The sequence below is a fragment of the Dromaius novaehollandiae genome, chromosome 1, assembly GCF_036370855.1.
Source record: "Dromaius novaehollandiae isolate bDroNov1 chromosome 1, bDroNov1.hap1, whole genome shotgun sequence".
NCBI lineage: Eukaryota > Metazoa > Chordata > Aves > Casuariiformes > Dromaiidae > Dromaius > Dromaius novaehollandiae.
In genome coordinates, this window is record NC_088098.1 from 141,073,328 (window position 1) to 141,091,211 (window position 17,884).

Consider the following 17,884-nt stretch of genomic DNA (forward strand, 5'->3'; position numbering starts at 1 on the left):
GACAATCTGAACAGCAGCCATTTTGCCTCCCATTTATTTTCTGTAGGCTAGTCATAAGTTACCAATATGCCATTTTGTTTCCCTGAAAAATGGATGCAAAAATTAGTTATTTATGCCTAGGGGGTCTTATGAAGTTTAAATAACGAGTTGAGTACTATTCTGAAGGCACTGCTCAATGTCAGAAACATATTCACTTCGATTGACATATGGCAACATCAGCTGAGAGTATGCCTCAAGAAGCCTTGGTCTGTTGATCTAACCACCAGTCCATGTGAGAGTGAGCTGAGCCCTGATCTTATTCTGCACTTAGCATTTTTGAGTCAGAGGCCCTCGGACATTTTGCCTGCCTGCCAGAGTGAAAACCAGCACTCAGGGTGTGCTGATATCTCTCCTTCATGTTGCAGCGCATGCAGACAGCTGGGAACTGCAGAAGGACAACCTGCAGGAACCATGCAGAAGCCGAACTCCAGGTTTTTAGGATACTTTCACTTGAGTAGAAACTTTTTTAAGGAGAGGCAGCTTCTGAGTAGTGGGTCATGTTTGGCTTTTTGTATCTCAGTTTTGCATATAGAAATGGTAATGTTTGCCTAGGTCTTGAACTTAGTTTTTTATGTCTCTGACAACATCAAAGCAAAAGTCCACAAAATCTTTGCTCAACAACCTCCTAACATTGTAACAGCATAAAGTCTTCAGGCAGATATTTTTACATCAATAAAGTAGAACCTAAAGTATGTTCAGTGTTGCTTAAATGGTGACTGCTGTAAGTATCTGCGCTCAAACACCTAATAGGATCCATAAACTAGATGTCTGCTCTTGTATGCACAGCTTCCCCATTGGACAACCGAGATCTTGCAGTTGTGAGAACATCACTGTCAGCCAGTGCCTTGAACAAAACAGAGTTAGAGGATATGCAGCTGATTTTTATATTCAGTAGCCCAGTGTTCATATATAGGATATTTAAGTCCAATTCCATCATTTGGCAATGAGGGAGAAACTGGTTTGTGTTTCCCAAACACAGGACCTGGCTGGAGTACTCTCTACCTTCCCCTCTTTCCACACACACTGTACAGAAAGTGTTTCCCATGTTCACCACCATCACTTTTATTCATCTCACATTTACTATAAAACAAGTTTCACAGCAAAGAAAGAAAATAATAGTTACAGCAAGATTTATTGTTTGGCTTCTAGTTAGTGGATTAGAAACAAAAGGTTACAAGCAGAACACACACAAAAATAATCCTAGCTTAATCAAGATAATTTCTCAGACTTATCTAGGAGTCTGAGTGTATGGCTGAAATACCTAATTAGAATTCCAAGATATACCATGATTGATGTCCAATGTTATGAATACTACTGCCCATTATAAAGAAATTGGTACCCTAGAAGCGGATGTTAAAGGGTGACCAACTTTTCCCTGTTTTAAACAGGGAAACTTTTCCCTGTTTTTCACCTCTTTTAAACAGTTCTCTCAAAGTCTGCTAGATCTCTTTCCACCCTTTCCATGACATAACGAAGAAGTGGAAGTGACCCCACATTCAAGGCCACCTTGTGTATGGCTCCCAGCACAGGCTACATTATTCATTCTTTCCCTCTTTAATTTTGGACCTTTCTTGCCTCATACAGATTCAGCAAAGACTTCCATCTCCTACCTCCTCCATCTTATGGACCTGGGATTTGGGGTAGTCATGCAATGGCACTGACTGGTCTGCTCATAGCTGAGCATCTTGCATCCAGCACATGCTCTGATTCTTTTACTTTTAATCAGTTTGTAGACTATCTATCTCCTCTCCACGCCACTCTCCAGCTGGAGTTGCTAATACAGTCATAATAGACATAGGCTAACCATTCTGTAGAGTTAACAATCCTTTGAAAGCTGGATTTTAACAGCTTTCTATAGGAAGCTCATATGACATAATAATGCAGATGACGCACTCATTAACAAGCAACTTGAGTAATCTCTGAGGGAACTTTGTCTTTTCCTGAGTATTAACTGTTGCTAGGGTATTTGTGTCACACAAATTGCTTTGAAAGTGTTTCGTGAAGGGGAAATGTATGATGTTTTGATACATTTTGATATTGCTTATAGTTTCATGTTCAGAAGATCATTTTGTAGAAACAGAAATTGGCCAAAAATTCATCTAAATGCTGTATTTTAGAGAAATAACTGTTACACAAAGTTATGGATAGTTATTCCAAAGCCTCACTCACATTTTGTGAGAATCATGCCTTGATGATTTTATCTAATACTCTAATAATGAGTTTTTCTAATACTGTCTATGAAATAGGCAGTATTTATTTATCTAAATTTTAGGTTTTGTTTTACGTTTAAAAGACATTAGTCAAACAATAATGACAATAAGCAATGGTATTACAAACCTCCCATCTCAGAAAGTCACAGTAAAGACAGGAAGCTGGGTCTAACTATGGCCAATTTCCTCTTTTGGGATGATAATTCTCTTTAAAATGATATATTGTTTCAGGACTGAAATAATATAGCAGTGAACAGTAAAAGGGAACCCATAATACTAGCCCTCTTTAATTTTTCACCATTCCGTGCTTTTAGTAATATTCATTTTCATCTATTAGACCTTCTGGCTTGGAAGATCTCATGTTTCTTATTTGCATTCTGCATAGTGTTTAGCACAATGGGGTTTTTGACCTAATCTGAGGTCTGTAAACAATGTTATAAAGCAGATAATTCTACTAGACAGCCATAACAAGGAATAGTTAATGAGACAGCTTCACAGAAAGTAAAACATGCACAGTCCAGAAAATGTACTGGCCAAGAACTTTTTTCATTCAGGAAATTTTCTTTTTACAAGATGTAGAAGTGCAATTTTTGTAGCTCTATACTCAGGAATATGCTAGCATAATTATTGAAAACTGTTTGGGGCTTACATATAACAAAATATTTGCATGCCTCTTCCTCCGCTCAGAACCACAGTCCTCACCTTCCCTGGGTTCCTACACTTCCAACAGCAGGGAAAAACTTTAAAATAGCTGTGACAATTTTAATGGACTGGAGCACAGCAGAAGGAACTAAAAGGAGAGGGAATACTGAGGCAAGGGAAATTCTCCAGGTCATATGAAACATCTTTGCCTTTAGTTGCTGAAGTGTCTGTCACAGCAAATGTGTCCATCCTCACCACCAGCAGTGTGTATTAGGCTGAATAAACTAAAGCACAAACAGGTTTTACTGAGTGAAGATTTAAAACCAAAAAAATGCAAATGCTTAAAAAAAGCTATGAAAAAATCCTACCTTCTTATTATAAACTGAGCAACCAGCATTGTTTCAAAAAGCAAAAAAAAATATAAAAATAAATCTGAATTCAATAACAGAACTTGATCATCTAATTTGTTTTTAAACCCTCCCATCTGTTCAACCAATAATCACAACTGGTGTAATTATCCGATCGTTGTTCGGTATGTAACACTCCTATTACTGTAAACAAAACACTGTGTTAACATTAATTGCTTTTTAATGATGCCTTTTGTGCAACAGCTACAATACATTTACAATAAAATTAACAACTTGGAAATTGATGTTCTGTGTACCTTACACCCACCTACTCCTTCCCCGTGGCTGATAGGGAAGTTGAGAATATATCTCTGGCCCTTCAGTCCTTCCTCATAATGTTTTAAAATCTTTGTCTCTCTGCAGTTTCCACCCCCTATGAACTCCTGGGAATATGATATCTCATCACTCTTTAAATTTGTCTATTTTATGTCTTCTATATCATTGCCATTTCAACCATATTTTCCTGACATTGGCAGTTCATGTATCAATAAATCTTTCACACTTGTATTCTATCTCTGGTTAAGACTTTGTAGTATCCATACCTAACCTTTGTAATGTTTTGTTTTGTGCACTTTTTTTTTTCTTTTTTGACTAATGCCAAAAACTAATTCATTTGCCAAAAACTAATTCATTTGTTATCATGGGCACACTGGATGTTCTGCCAAGGCAAACAAAACATTTAGTGCCATCATTTTCTCCTCCTGAGTATCTTCTGTACATTATTCCATGTTTCCAATTCCTTGCATTTCATCCCTTTCTTTCTCTCCTTTTGCTTAAGCTCCTTAAAATTACCAATAGCAAGGGAACTCTAAACAGGAAACCAAACAGGTAAATAGATAAGTGGTCTCATCTTTTACTAGCTGTTCATTTCCATTCCATAGAGAACAGTGAATACTAGACTCTGGTTCTGTGAAGTACTTATTCAAGTTGGCAATTTAAAGGTACTTTGACAGTTTATAGACCATGGAAGTTTTTTACTTAAATAAAAATTTTGTTCACTGATCATTTTAGAGATAGTTTATATTCTTTAAAAACAAAAAACAAAATGCAGAAACAAAAGTAAGACTACCCGAAGACTAGAGAGGATAGTTAGAATTCTCTACAGAAATCCATGGAAGCTGAAAGCAAGTATTTGCTTCAAGTATCAAAAATATTTCTTTCACCTTAGCATATACAAATTTTCTGCACATAATAGTTATTTTAGATATGTTTGACTTGCATCAATTTTAAAATACAAAACAGTTTTGCAATTGTTTGAAATACTATAGTAGGAAAAGAATTTGCTTCCTGATAATTGTAACAATATCAGAATTATCCATTTAACCCTTTGCTGTTGTTCAAATGCACATACAACTGTCCACCAGGTTTCCCTGCACTCTTTAATTAAGGCAATATAATGCTAACATTTTCCCAGTCTATTTAATTATGTATGCATCTCACTAGATAAAACACAAAGCACTCATCACAAGTCTCAGCACAGTTGCCCAGGTTCAGTCTTCTCTCTCAATGCCCCTAACAATATGAAACATTTAACTGTGTCGCTTAAACTACAAGCCTAAACCTGAGGTTCATTTCATAAATATTGCAGAGAAAGGGGTGTCTTTGGAGGAGATCTTCACTGAGCTGTGGGAGTGCGACCTTTCACTGTAGCTATAGATAGGGGTGTGGGTTTATGCCCACATGCTTCAGCCATGAGTCTGAAGCCCAGTTTGACCAATTTGGCCTTGGGGTGAAAAAACAAACAAACAAACCAAAGACACAGTTAACATTATGATTACTGTAGTTAGCCAGAGAGGGTGGGGAAAGGAATATTACTTTCCTCCAGAAAAGTCTATAAGTTTAAAATTTAACTTTCCCTAAAGGTTAACTTGAATGTAGAGGAAATTTCCTAAACTTCTTCTCTAGTGAATAGAGACAGATGGGCTCCTTTTGAGGATGATTCAAAGAATCACTGCTAGCAAATGCATATATACCCCAACTAATTGTTCAAAGAGGACAGTTAGGCTCTTTTCCCCAATTTGTGAAAATACTCCCAGTAATGTCATTCTGTTGAAGGCTGAAAGTGGTAATTGTGACTTTTCTGGTGAAACTGAAATGGTAATTTTGACTTTGTTTTGACTTTTATATTATTATAGAATAATATAGTATGATAGAATATTAAAATCAAGGTGACAAGTGATACATTTCATCCTTACTGAAATAATTTTTTCAATAAATTCCAGCTTCATTAATCTTTAATAAGATTTTTTAAAAATGCAATCTATGCATCCCTATGGAATATTTCAATTCCTTTTAGTTGCCATTTGCCAAAGAAAAAAACAGCTTTTCTGGAAAATTTTCAGCTAGTTTTACTGATTACATTGTCATGTATATGTAAATTTCTGGAATCCTGTCAAAGACAAAATACTGATACTGCCTTTGAAATGTGCTCCAGTGTAGTTCTAAAGTCCACCTCTAGGGCATGGAAAATAGCATTGCATGTTTAGTTAATTTCTGACCTGGGTTTGCTGGACAATCCTGATATTCACTTTGAACTAAATGCTGAAGGAAAGTGACCCTTCTATGCCACTTGAGTAATAATTATGGTTATCACTGATATGTGCTAAATATGAACCATTCAACTTATGGAGAAAAACGTCATACTATTTCTAACTCAGAATTCTAAATGAAAAAAAAATAATAAAAAAAAAATCTCGCCCCAAACCTGTTTTGAAGTTACTTTTATTTAAGGAAATTTAAATGAAAAGTGATGTGTCTTTAACTTTTCAACTTATATATCTCTGCACAAAGACACTGTACCCACAAAACTTATGCCAGCAACATACGACATCGATGAAATGAAAACTTAAATCCCAAATCTTCTGAAATAACAATAACAAATGGTCACCAGGCTCCTGGAGAGAGACCTACTTCATTTCTAGAGAAAGAGGAAAGAATTTATTTCAAAAATTAAACAATGGGACCTATACAGGACACAACCTGGTATTATTTTTGAGCAATAGATTATGATGTTGTGCAGCAAAAATTTTTAATTGTATGGAAAATATTCTCTTCCTTCAATATGTTCCCCTGATGTTTGGTCTGGCAAAGTTATACAGTATGTTTGATTCCAGAATAATATAACATATTACTTTTAGACAGTGGCACATTAATAGTAGTATTTTGTTGAGGTTGGTTATTCTTTCAATGCAAATGATACACTTAACCCATGACTGTTCTTCTACATAATCAGAGCAATATACAGTAAACCACAGATTTGTCCTTAAAATATATACACTTTTGTTTAGTGAATGCTGATGAAAAGAACACACTGGGTTTTTCTGAGCGTTAAACTTAGGTGGAAAATTGCTATAGCCATGTAAACTGAGTTTTACTACACAACGTTCTGATTAAAGCAATTAGCCCTATTCAAAATCAATGTGGTACCTGGTCAATAGATGACAAAGTGATACCTGATGGATATCAAAAAGTAATGGCTAAAAGAAATCACAGAATGAATATATAGTCTCAAGAATTAAACCTTGATCCAATGAGACTCAATGTCTCTATCAGCTATATGAAGAAAATATAAACAATGCTCTTTTCAAGTTTACAGACAACACAAAGACTGGTGAAGTAGTAGATAATAACATGGGGTCATTCTTAAAGTAAGCCAAATCATTTTTAAGACAGGCATGGACAAAGAGGAAAAATGGGCTTCCTCAGCTTTCATTTTTCCTAGAGTTAGGTGCAAAGATGTAAATACAGAGGGACAAGCAATTGTTGGGGAATGGCTTGAGGAACAGGGACACAGTCCTATGGAGATGCTTGTATAGGTGCTAGCTTGAGGAAAATTACAGAGGTTTTGAACTTTACTTGACCTTTAGTTACAGCACAGTGTAGGTAACAAACAGCACACCACTAACGGACAGGAGAAGTCCCTGGCAGTCGGCCAAGGGACTTGTCAGGAGGGCGTGTACAATTCTTATCCAATGGATGTGCGCCAAGTATGTAATCGAGAGTAGAATGAGCTATATAAACTGTGCTTGTTACCAATAAAGTTGAAGCTTGTTTATCACCCATATTGGGTCGTCTGTTGCTTCCCTCGTCCGTCCTGCCCCGACAAGCAATGACTGAATAGGAACCATATCCTGAGAAGAAATGATCCCCTTGACAAAGATTTAGTGTTTGACCATGCTGCAGAATAACCTCACCATGAATTTTCAGAAGCCTTAAAAAATCCAAGGGCTAAGATTGAAAGTAGAGAAATTCAAAAGGGAAAAAGACATATTTTTAGCAGTGAATAACCTTTTGAAAAACTTCCCTGGAGAAGTAGTGGAGGCTCCTTCATAAAGTTTTTGAGCTAAAACTATCTTTCTAAAATCTGTACTTGTTCATCCAAAAATATTGGAGTCAATGAAGGTGAAATTTTATAGCTGATATTATACAGGAGCTTCAAATAGAAGTTCATTAAGATTCCTTTTAGCCTTAAAATCAGTGGAAAATGATAGAAAAAAAGAAGTATGGACCCACATTATAATCAGGACTTGTTGGGACTTTTGTTGAAGCTGCTTGTCAAAAGAAGATCAAACTTTAGATCATACAGTTTATTAATTGGTTTTGGGAAAAAAGACAAAATACAATTTTATGCTATTTTAGGGAATCATCGTGTTTTCCATGTTATTCTTCTGTGAAGACACTCTGTTTTCAGTACAGTGAAAACTCTAGTGACTGTGTTCAAGCTTGCTCTGAGAAAGTCACCAAAGGAAATTATTTATTGAAGTTACAGTGAAAATATCAGGGCAGAGGAAATAATAAAATAATAGGGAAAATACAACTGAAGGAATGATAATATAATCAACAATAACTAATGAGAGTAGACTGTAGTATCAGTGCTTCCTCTGATGTGTTTCCTCCTTCTTCACTGAGTCATAGCCACGCTAGAGAATAGTAAGTGGCAGACTAGCAAGGCAGCCTGATTGTTTATTAAGCCGCTATTGCAGCAAGTCTTAGTACTCAGAAAGATGACTTTTCAGAATGTGGTTTGTGAATATAGGTTAATACATGGATTAGACATGTAAAGATGTGTGTTCACTACAGACAAAAGGAATAGAGAAACAGCAACAGCTTTTTCCTTCTCTTTTGCTTGTATCTTTTCTTGTGCATTTTTATTCCATTCTTTTCGATGATATTGCTTAAGTATAAAAATTCACTTTTTTTCCTTCAGTGTGACCTTCAGATTTATACAGAATCCATTTTAGAACCCTGATTTAATTAGATATTGGTTAATGAATCCCTAAAGTACCTACATAACTGATCCCTCGTTAACAAGTCCCTACGAAAAAACATGCATACTTTTGTTACATATATTTTGCATTCTCCTCTCTTCTTTTCCCAGTTACGTCTCATACGAGTAGCAAAACAAGACCAAGATACCATGAGTTCAGAAAATCAAATGAGTTTTCAGGAAAAGCATCAGACATTAACATTACAATACCTTGTGCGAAACCCAGGCCACATCAAAGTACATTTGCTGTTGATTTAGTAGAGCCAGGATTTCAAACCATAACTTTCAAAGTGGATGTACTACCCAGTTTCTGAAAAACTTTTTAGTTTGAGCTGAGAAGTGACTTATGGGGCGTATATATATGCAGAACATCATATTTATAATAGGGAATGCAGTTTCTGAATTTTGTGTGTATCTCCTGTCCTCACTCTGTAGTATTCTGTGAAGTAGCCTAATTTATTTATTACTAAACAGGAAAAAAGAATCATGGCAGAACTGATGACAGTTTTAAAGGATGTAAAGTATTTAATATTTTGTACATCGTGAACAGAATTGCAAATGGAATGCTTGTATATACAATAAAGAGATTAATTCTTAATCAAATAACTATATTGATGAGACTGCACGGACTATGAATGCAGCATGCAGAGAGATGTGTCTTAGTAGAAAATCTTAGGTAAGTCAGTGGACACATTTATCGTTACATCATAAAAGTAAAGTGTATGTGCTGTACGCGTATGTCTCAGTGACAGCTTTAGGAGATCATCTTTCCAAATGAGTAGAATATAAGGATGTGCCAGGTACATACTGTACTAGATAAATACAATTGCTTCTTTCTGTTGAGATTTTTTATCTAGGCAAAAGAAATTGTGTGGTTAAAGTAGAAAAGCTCAAATATGACAGCACGATTTACAGCTTTCATAGCAAATGGAATAACCATTCGTAAGTCAGAAATAAAATAAAAAGCTGTAAAGAACTAACATGTGAAAGAGCTTATGTCAGATGGCAATAACAGTAGCCTTAATTTTATATGGTGCTAATGTAGTTGGAGGATGATGTGAGTATACAAGGAGACAAGAGAAATCTTTCTCAGAATAGTTGGATAAAATTATTTCACAACTAAATGATGATTTGATGCGTATATGCGGTTACCAATATGACATATATGGAAATTTTACATCTTGATATACTATTACTGAAATACTTACGACCATGAATATTACATGGAAGCAAAGGAGTTTCCTGTATGATGACATTAGTCCAAATCAAAATGCAAAGCAATATAATAGTCATTAGGGTGGGTCAAGCACCCTGTTAGCAAGTGCTAGAGAGAGGCTATATAAGAGCCAGGCCTAGAGCGCAGCTCCCAGAGCTCAGATGAGGCAGTTTACGCAGTAGTTTGCACAGTGATTTGCACAGAAGGGCCTGTAGAAGGCCTCATCTGCTTCCTGTTCCTGATCAGATGGCCTGTAGCAAACACCCACAACAGTGTCACTCATGTTAGTATGCCCTTTACTTCTTATCCGTAAGCTCTCGATCCACTCATCATCCACCTCTAGGCAAAGCTCCATACATTCCAGTTGCTCTCTCATGTAAAGTGTGATTCTCCCACCTTGCCTTCTTGGTCTGTCCCTCCTAAAGATCCTGTAGCTGTGGGCCCTGATGGGATGCACCCACGAGTGCTGATGGAGCTGGCAGATGTCATTGCTAGGCCACTCTCAACCATCTTTGAAAGTACATGGAGAATCGGAGAGATACTTGAGGACTGGAAGAAAGCAAATGTCACTCCAGTCTTCAAAAAGGGCAAGAAGGAAGACCCAGGGAACTACAAGCCAGTCAGCTTTACCTCGGTCCCTGGAAAGGTGATGGAAAAGCTCATCCTGGATGCCATTTCTATGCATGTGAAGGACAAGAAGGTGATCAAGAGTAGTTAGCAGGGATTCACCAAGGGGAAATTATGCTTAACCAATCTGATAGCCTTCTACAATGGGATGACTAGCTGGGTAGATGAGGGGAGAGCAGTGAATGTTGTCTGACTTAAGGAAGTCTTTTGACACTGTCTTCCATAACATCCTCCTGGGCAAGCTCAGGAAATGCGGGCTAGATGAGTGGACAGTGAGGTGGATTGAGAACTGGCTGAAAGGCAGAGCTCAGAGGGTTATGCTCAGTGGTGCAGTCTAGTTGGAGGCCTGTAGATAGCAGTGTCCCCCAGGGGTCAGTACTGAGTCCAGTATTGTTCCACCTATTCATCAGTGACCTGGATGAAGGGACAGAGTGCACCCTGAGCAAGTTTGCTGATGATACGAAGCTGGGAGGAGTGGCTGATAAACCAGAGGGCTGTGCTGCCATTCAGAGGGCCCTCAACAGGCTGGAGAGATGGGCAGAGAGGAACCTCAAGAAGTTCAACAGAGGGACATGCAGAGTCCTGCTGCTGGGAGGAATAACACCATGTATCAGTACAGGCTGGCGGCTGACCTGCTGGAAAGCAGCTCTGTGGAGAAGGACCTGGGGGTTCTGGTGGATTACAGGCTGACCATGAGCCAGCAATGAGCCCTTGTGGCCAAGAAGGCCAATGGTATCCTGGGGTGCATTAGGAAGAGCATTGCCAGCAGGTTGAGGGAGGTGATCCTTCCCCTCTACTCAGCCCTGGGGAGGCCACATCTGGAGTACTGTGTCCAGTTCTGGGCTCCCCAATACAAGAGAGATATGGAGCTACTGGAGCGAGTCCAGCAAAGGACTACAAAGATGATAAAGGGCCTAGAGCATCTCTCATAGGAGGAGAGGCTGAGAGAGCTGGGCCTGTTCAGCCGGGAGAGGAGAAGGATGAGAAGGGATCTTATTGTGTATAAGTATCTGAAGGGAGGGTGTAAAGAGGATGGGGCCAGACTCTTTTCAGTGGTGCCCAGAAACAAGACGAGAGGCAACAGGCATAAACTGAAACACAGGCAGTTCCGTCTGAACATAAGGAGAAACTTCTTTCCTGTGAAGATGACAGAGCACTGGAACAGGTTTCCCAGAGAGGTGGTGGAATCTCATTTCTTGGAGATATTCAAAAGCTGTCTGGACATGATCCTGTGCAACATGCTCTAGGTGATGCTGCTTGAGCAGAGGGGTTGGACTAGACGATCTCCAGAGGTCCCTTCCAATCTCAACCATCCTGTGATTCTGTGATAATATAATAAATAAAACCACTCTGAAACGATGATAGGTCATATCATTAGTTTCTAACCTATCACTATTTCCAGTGAGATGATCTCACTAAACCTGGAAGAGACACTTCAAGAGAAAAGAGGTTAAAAAGTCACAAGAGAAAGGCAAGTGGTGAGCGAGTTGTCAGAACCTATCTGGAGAGAGACGCTGACAGAGAGAAGGACTCCAAAAGTCTTGCAGTAGGGTTTTCCCAGGAAAGAGTGAACGTTATGGAGAAAAGAATAGACATGTACTGTCTGGTTTTTTTGTTGTTTGTCTGCATGCTTTAAAATCAAAAGGCTTTTGGTTTACATAAACTGTACTTTCCTGAAGGAGACTGTGCTGTTAATAGATACCATTCTTGTATCTTAGAAAGAACAGATTCACAGCACTGGAGTTAAGGCAGATCTAGCTGGTTACAGGTTTGAGTGTCAATATTTTCCTGGCATCTGATATTCAGGGGATCAATCTAGAGAGCTGAAGAGCTCTACATACATCTCAGCCTTCCTTCAAAGGTGGTGACTTAAAGCCTGAGATTATGAGTGTGCAGCTCATAGTTGCAGTTCATCAAGAAACTGATTAAATACATGCTTCCAAGACAGCATAGACACTAATGTTGAAATAATATGGGAATGACACCTTCAGTTTCACCAGTCCTTGGTTAACAATTTTTTTGAGCAAGACGCATAATCAAATGAAGTATTTTCCAAAGATCTCATCTTGAGTATTTTTTCTGTGTTCATTAAAGAGCTACCACTAGAAAAGCATACGCTAACTAAGACTATTTAGTAATTTGAAAAAGTAACTGGAGTATCATCCTTTGATTAAGGACAATAGATTCTTTAGATAATTGCCAGTGTAAGGTGCATCTGTATTTTGTAAGCATTATTGATGTTGTGCAGTTATTGCGTTCCTTTGCTTTGATTTAGTGCTCATCTTGAAACCAGCCAAGTCTATTTCAAGAGAGGGTATCTTGTGAACAATGATCAAAGTGTAAATTTATGCAAATTCAATGCTTCACCTTAATTACCTTGATGACGCTTGTCAGCAGCCTTTTCCATGGTTTCACTGATTAGCAGGCTATCACAAATAATTATTATTTCATCTGCAATTACAATGATGCTGTGCATTGGCTTATTGCCCAGGCACTGTATTGCATCCCGCCCCTCAGCCCAGTCTTCTGGAGTTATGCCACACTGCACATCATGTATTAGCAACCCTATTTTATTTAATCAATCACCATAAACTCCTGAACTTTATGATCCCATAAGGCAGGTTCTCTCTAAAGTTCTACAAGTAAGATTACTACATAAAACTGTTAAATATGGCCTTGGATAGAGTGCAAGGGCTAGAAGGGACTGTCTTCTGCATGTTCATTTTGCATCAGACCCACTTTCTCTTGGATAAAATCTTTCTATTCTCCCCTCCCCTTTCTTTCTCATAGTAATTTATTTCAGCAAATTGTATCCAGCAAAGTTTCAGCAAAATCATATTACACTATTATTGGCAACTGAAATGTGAATTTTAGAGGTTGGTCTAGTAAGGTTTCAAGTTTGTTAGTGAGATATGCAGACTAAGTTACCAAATTACTTCTAGGCAGCCCAAGTTTATAGCTGCAAAGAGGGCTCTACAGGAGGGGAAAGGATTCAGTTCCATAGCCTTCAAGGCTTTGAGTAACCCTCAATACCAGGTGCTAACAAAGAGCAACTCAGAAGGAAATGAGTGCCTATTTCTTCCTTTCCCAGTTCAGTGACAAAGCAGAAAACCTAACATAACTTAGTCCTGCCCTAGTTTCAAACAGTTTATTTGCCATTACACTGACTATGCCAGCATGTACTGAGAAGGGCATGAAGAATGTGGTTAAGGGAATGGCTGGCTGGGTTTCTTTATTCATGCTTGTACAGATTCTTAAATCACTAGCAATGGGGTACCAAGTAAAAAAAAAGCTAATAAAAAAGAAGAAGCAATTAACTAATAACTTACGGCCAAATATGCCATCTTTTATAGAAAGGATACCAAAGAAAAAAATCGGTATAGAAGACTGAAGCAATATTTCCATATTTTAACTAGAAAACAATACTCTTCAAGGTCAGAAGGAAAAAATCTGAAACATAAATAAATGCTGCAGCTGCATAAATCTTTTGTAAGAAAAGGAAACTGAGGATGTTACAGAGAAACTGGAGTGAGTAGCAGCCATCAGCCCTAAAATCCTAAATGGTCATTAGCTACCAGCCATAAGACCAAATTCCATAAATGGAGAGATCAGATTTTTGAGTAGTCTCTGAAACACAAAACATGCAATTCAAGCAACACATTGGAATCACTAACTTTGCAATGGTCAAAGCAAAAGAAAGAACTTCAATTAAACCTGTCATTAATTAAAGCAAAAACATTCCAACTTAAGCCAGAAACATGTGCTAGATATTAAAACACACTGCTTACTACCATACATTTTGAAACTACAAATCAATGTCCCAGAATAACAAAAACAGATCACAGGATGGAAAAGTGAGCACTAATTTCATCTAGAAAACTTGAAAAAAACCACAAAGCTGATAAAAAACATACCTATCCATCAACTGGACTGGAAAAATAGGATAGGGTATTTCCAAGAGGCATATTAAAAACAAACAAACAAACAAAACCCAGCCTCTTGGCCAGATTCATATCAGAGTTGGAAAAATAAGTATGTTGAAGATTCTGTTAAAGGCTATGAATGCCACTTAATAGTTTGCAACAGAACACACTTAAAAAGCAGTGTCAGGTCAAGAGGGCAGGTAGAGCTGATGAAAATTTCCCATTTGAAAACTGGAAGACAAACAAGAGTTGCAAAACAGCTCTCCTAGTTTAACTTAAAGCAAAACAGTACTACTTTCTGGGAACATCTGAGCTCACCTGAATCCAGTGGATTCAAGAGAGCTACTCAGCTGACCAAATATATACAGAAGGATGAGTTGAATAACTGTCTATACTTTAAGGATTGCACTGAACAGATTTCTGCTGGACATAATGGCAGCTTCTAGCACATGTACAGGCATCTAGGCCGGAATTCAGTTGCCTAAACACGTGTCTAGTGCCAGCCAAGAAATCTGTACAGTCTGGCAGATGCAGCACAGGACCTTCAGGAGACTTCTATGTTCTGTTTAGGTATATGTAGGCCAGATTGGATCATCTGTATGATCTAAAATAAAGACCTGATGTCTACCTCAGCTTAAGTAACTGCCTCCCACCTCAGTGTTGCAGATACTGGACTACCAACATCCTAAGCTGCATGTTGAATCTCTTCTCAAACATCTATTGGATTAAGTCAAAACTTGTAATAAGCCAAATTCTAATAGATGATTGTATGTATTTGCTGCCCCAGCAGTCCAATTGGGTGAAAGGCTCAAAGCAGAGACAGATTTTCAAATATAAACTTAAATTATCAATAGAAACAGAAAGACACAAAACCCTATGTATACAGTGCTCTGTAAAGAGTGACTGTGTAACCAGGAAAGCCTAGAAGAGGCGGCAGAGAAAGAACCACTGTACTCCAATATCTAAAAATCCCTCTATGTGGCAGTGATATCCTTTCAAATTAATAGCTTTTAGGAAACAACCAACCATTCCATGCGTATACTCAGAAGAAAAGAGAAAGGCAGAAAAGCTAACCTTGTATTAGGTAGCAAACTGCTGCCACATTATTAATTGAGAGGAGTAATAAATAAAGATTACCATCCCAAATGTGTTTTTATTGCCTCATCATTCTGAAACCACGTCCAATTATTATTTGAAGGGCTTTCTCTTACGTGTTGGAAACACTTACGTTGGAATCATGCCAGAAAGTATTTATGGAACTGCAGAAGAAAAAAAAAAAAGAACTGAAAATTCATTTCCTTTCCTGCCCCTGGGCAAAATTGATGGGATTTGCCTTTTATTGATGGGCAGTAGAATACGCTCTATTATTAAAGTGTTCCTGAATTAACAAGCTCAATTAGAATGTGCTGGTGCTTAAGATTTGTTTTGTCTAGTGTAAAATGCAGCTATGTGGGTTTGAAGAGTTTTACCAAAAGATCAGTAATTTTACTTCATATCCTAGAACTGTGAAGGTTAGAAATAGAAAAGAACTATATAACCTAATCAAGCTAATTCAGAAGTTTTCTATATCATACATTAACTAGGACTGTGGTCAGCCTGCTTTCAAATGTGTTAATTATTTGCTGTGTTAGAAAATATTCCACAAGCCAGCAGGATACAGACAGGAAGTTCTTCTGGCTATTTTCACCTCCATCATGTCTTCTCGTTTCTTCACTGTTATGCTCCATCGACAGCCATGAAGTAAAACATGAAAGTGCGGAATATTACTGTAACACAGTCAGCATGTGTTGTATACATTACTGAAAGTTTGTCATCACCCTTGCCAACCAAAATGTTTGCAGCTCAAGTGTTGCATGCTGGTGATCTTACATGGTATGGGATGAGAAGCACACTGCTAAACAGCTTTTCCCTGCTAGGCTTGATTTGTAAACCATCACTACTGACTGATGTTCTTTGCAATGTGTAGTAACATAGCTGTGGAGAAGAATTTTTATTAACAAGACCATTCAGATTAGTGTTTGGTACTAAGGATATTGATGATATAACAATTTGTACGTAATAAACATAATTGAGTGCTTGCTAATGGAATAGTTTATGATGCTGATGAAAGAATACTGCTGACCAAATCTAGTTCAAATACATATGTTCATTAAATCTGCTTTGGATTATCATTTGCTCATTGTCCAAGTGCAGAAACCCTATCATTAAAAACCTAGGAGTTAATGTATCCTCTCTGTCATATGTTTATACTGATGGATTTTATCTGTGGTTCACCTGCAAGTTGACTTGCAGTTTTGTATTCTGTAGGCTTTATCTTTACTGAAGACTACAATAGCGTTATGTGTGAATTTATTATTACACTTGTCCTTGACCTCCTGTCTCTATCTTCCCTCAGCATCTGAAGGCAGAATTTTTCTTCCTCAACACTTTCCAACTGAAATTAACTTCTATTTTAATCATAAAAGTATAATTCAATTCACCCTTTCTCAAAGAATTAAAAAAAGGAACATAAAAATATAAACTGGATAAATGTAAACATCCTGCCATCTAACACTGGTACGAATAGAGAAAACATAGAAACCTGAAGACAGAATTAGGAAGTAATATCTTCAGGATGGCTGTAAATTTCTGTTCATCTCTTGCTTGCTTTGTCATACTGCTTTGAGTTTCCTCAGTCAGAGGCATTCAAGGATTTTATTAAATCTTCCGTCTTCCTGACTGGTTTTTAAAAAAATCCATTATGAATATAATATTTGACCAGTGTAGTTTGTTAAACACTTAATATTTCCCCTGTATCCCATACACAGGCTACAAGGCTACATCTGTTCTGCCACATTATCTTGGACCCATCCGAGTCCTGGCCCACCGACCACTTGTGCCACCTACATCTATCTCCCAACCTGGACCCAGCATGAAGTAAGCAAATGGCCCTCAGGAGAGGACCTCAGGCAGGAGGTGCACCAATGATGGTGTACCCGGTGTCCGAGGCAGGATTTGCTCCAACCATGTGTTGCTCCACACACAAGCCTGAGTTCGAGCATGGGTGCCAGAGGAAGCACAGACGTAGCCCACACCACCCCTTGGTCCTGACCCTCTAAGGAAAGCAGCAACTCCATTTCAAATGTTCAAGTCATAGTTTTAGATGAGTATTAACAGGCTCTTGTTCTGAACAGTCAGGCTGTAGATGATGTTGTCTGGGCAGATTCTCCATGTTCCCCTGGTGAGCTGTTTGCCTAGAAATACAAATAAAATTTATTCATACAGCTAGTGCAAAGAAGTTCAGACAAAAAAATTACAAAATTATAACACAGATATCCAGAAACAGCCATCTGTCACAGACAGCTCTAGGCAGCTATATGAACAGTGTTGAACCTGAATATCTGTTATCCTTTCATTTTGCTGTGCTGTCACACAGACATCCTGTAGCACAGGTGCTTCATGATGCAAGTCATATCCATTGGGAAGCCAAAATGTTCAAAGTGGCCCTTAACAAGAGCCAAAGACATGGCCAGCTGCTTTCTACTGAATGCTAAATTTCCTCTGAGAATATTTCT

General features: G+C 38.0%; 1 protein-coding gene and 1 long non-coding RNA gene across 3 annotated transcripts in view; one reads left to right on the forward strand and one right to left on the reverse strand.

The window, feature by feature from the left end:
• Positions 1–17,884, forward strand: part of LOC135324476 (uncharacterized) — a 78,342-nt gene that overhangs the window by 31,532 nt on the left and 28,926 nt on the right. The window lies entirely within an intron of this gene.
• The window catches only part of STS (steroid sulfatase), a 203,542-nt gene that overhangs the window by 649 nt on the left and 185,009 nt on the right, over positions 1–17,884 (reverse strand). The window contains exon 11 of one of the 2 annotated variants that reach the window (XM_026110835.2): positions 17,316–17,563. The exons of the other annotated variant lie outside the window; for it this stretch is intronic. Coding sequence (XP_025966620.1) covers positions 17,469–17,563 — 95 coding nt within the window. The 3' untranslated portion in view covers positions 17,316–17,468. Of the gene's footprint in view, positions 1–17,315; positions 17,564–17,884 lie in introns of those variants that run through there. 2 annotated transcript variants of the gene reach the window in all.